General features: G+C 51.9%; 1 protein-coding gene across 1 annotated transcript in view; it reads left to right on the top strand.

The window, feature by feature from the left end:
- Positions 1-1,377, top strand: part of LOC147819609 (uncharacterized) — a 3,343-nt gene extending 1,966 nt beyond the window's left edge. The window contains exons 2-3 of the mRNA XM_087172061.1: positions 296-450; positions 1,230-1,377. Coding sequence (XP_087028187.1) covers positions 296-450; positions 1,230-1,343 — 269 coding nt within the window. The 3' untranslated portion in view covers positions 1,344-1,377. The remainder of the gene's footprint in view (positions 1-295; positions 451-1,229) is intronic.
- The last annotated feature ends 48 nt before the right edge of the window (positions 1,378-1,425 follow it).

Genomic DNA, 1,425 nt, shown 5'->3' with positions numbered 1-1,425 from the left:
CGCACCACTGACCACACCCTGAACGCACCACTGACCACACCCTGAACGCACCACTGACCACACCCTGAACGCACCACTGACCACACCCTGAACGCAACACTGACCACACCCTGAACGCACCACTGACCACACCCTGAACCTCAACCCAGTCCTGATCCCGACTCAACGTGTCCTCTCTCTGTACTGGAGTCTAAATGTGATATTGGTCCTTACGAAGTCAGAGGTGCAAGAGGACACAGATGTCTCTCTGATGTAATTGTAGACCTGTCTTACAGACTGTCTGTCTGTCTCTCAGCTTCAGTGGTGGACGGCTGCTGTCCTCTGGGTTGGGAACTCTCTGGCACCACCTGCTATCTGTTCAGCAGGACACCTTTGGCCTGGCCGGACGCTAGAGACTGGTGCAACGGACACGAATCTCACCTGGTCATTCTCAACACTGAGGAGGAGTGGGTGAGACAGCCTGTCTGCCTCTCTGCCTGCCTGCCTGCCCATCTCTCTGCCTGCCTGTCTCCCTGTCTGTCTCTCTGCCTGTTTGTCTCTCTGCCCGTTTGTCTCCCTGTCTGTCTCTCTGCCTGTCCGTCTCTCTGCCTGTTTGTCTCTCTGCCTGCCTGTCTCCCTGTCTGTCTCTCTGCCTGCCTGTCTCCCTGTCTGTCTCTCTGCCTGTCTGTCTCTCTGCCTGTTTGTCTCTCTGCCTGTCTGTCTGGTATAAAACAGTGTCTTCTTTGTAAAAACTTAAAAAATGACTGTCTTGTAAAGAAGTTGTTTGTTGTGCGTGAACAGCAGAGCAACGTCTTTATGAACCTTTTGGGAACTTTGACTTCTGTCTGTCTGTCTGTGTCTCTCTCTGTCTGTCTCTCTCTCTGTCTGTCTGTGTCTCTCTCTGTCTGTCTCTCTCTCTGTCTGTCCGTCTGTCTCTCTCTCTGTCCGTCTGTCTCTCTCTCTGTCCGTCTGTCTCTCTCTCTGTCTGTCTCTCTCTCTGTCTGTCTGTCTGTGTCTCTCTCTGTCTGTCTCTCTCTCTGTCTGTCTGTCCGTCTGTCTCTCTCTCTGTCTGTCTGTCCGTCTGTCTCTCTCTCTGTCTGTCTGTGTCTCTCTCTGTCTGTCCCTCTCTCTGTCTGTCTGTCCGTCTGTCTCTCTCTCTGTCTGTCTGTGTCTCTCTCTGTCTGTCTCTCTCTCTGTCTGTCTGTCCGTCTGTCTCTCTCTCTGCCTGCCTGTCTGTGTCTCTGGTGCAGGACTTTGTGACCCATCACGGCTCGGGCACCTTCTACTGGGTGGGTCTGACCGATGGGAGAACGGGGAAATGGGAGTGGGTCAACCAGACGCCGTACGTCATGAACCGCAGGTGAGCGGCAACCAGGATTTATTTTTAAATTAGGGGACTTTTTTAAACATTTTTAATATATTTTATTAAATGTTACAACATTGACA

This window comes from Seriola lalandi, unplaced genomic scaffold (genome assembly GCF_002814215.2).
Source record: "Seriola lalandi dorsalis isolate HSWRI2012SDOR001 ecotype SW California unplaced genomic scaffold, Sedor1 jcf7180002051891, whole genome shotgun sequence".
NCBI lineage: Eukaryota > Metazoa > Chordata > Actinopteri > Carangiformes > Carangidae > Seriola > Seriola lalandi.
Note: the sequence above shows the minus strand (reverse complement) of the source record. Positions and strands in the feature narration are given on the sequence as shown.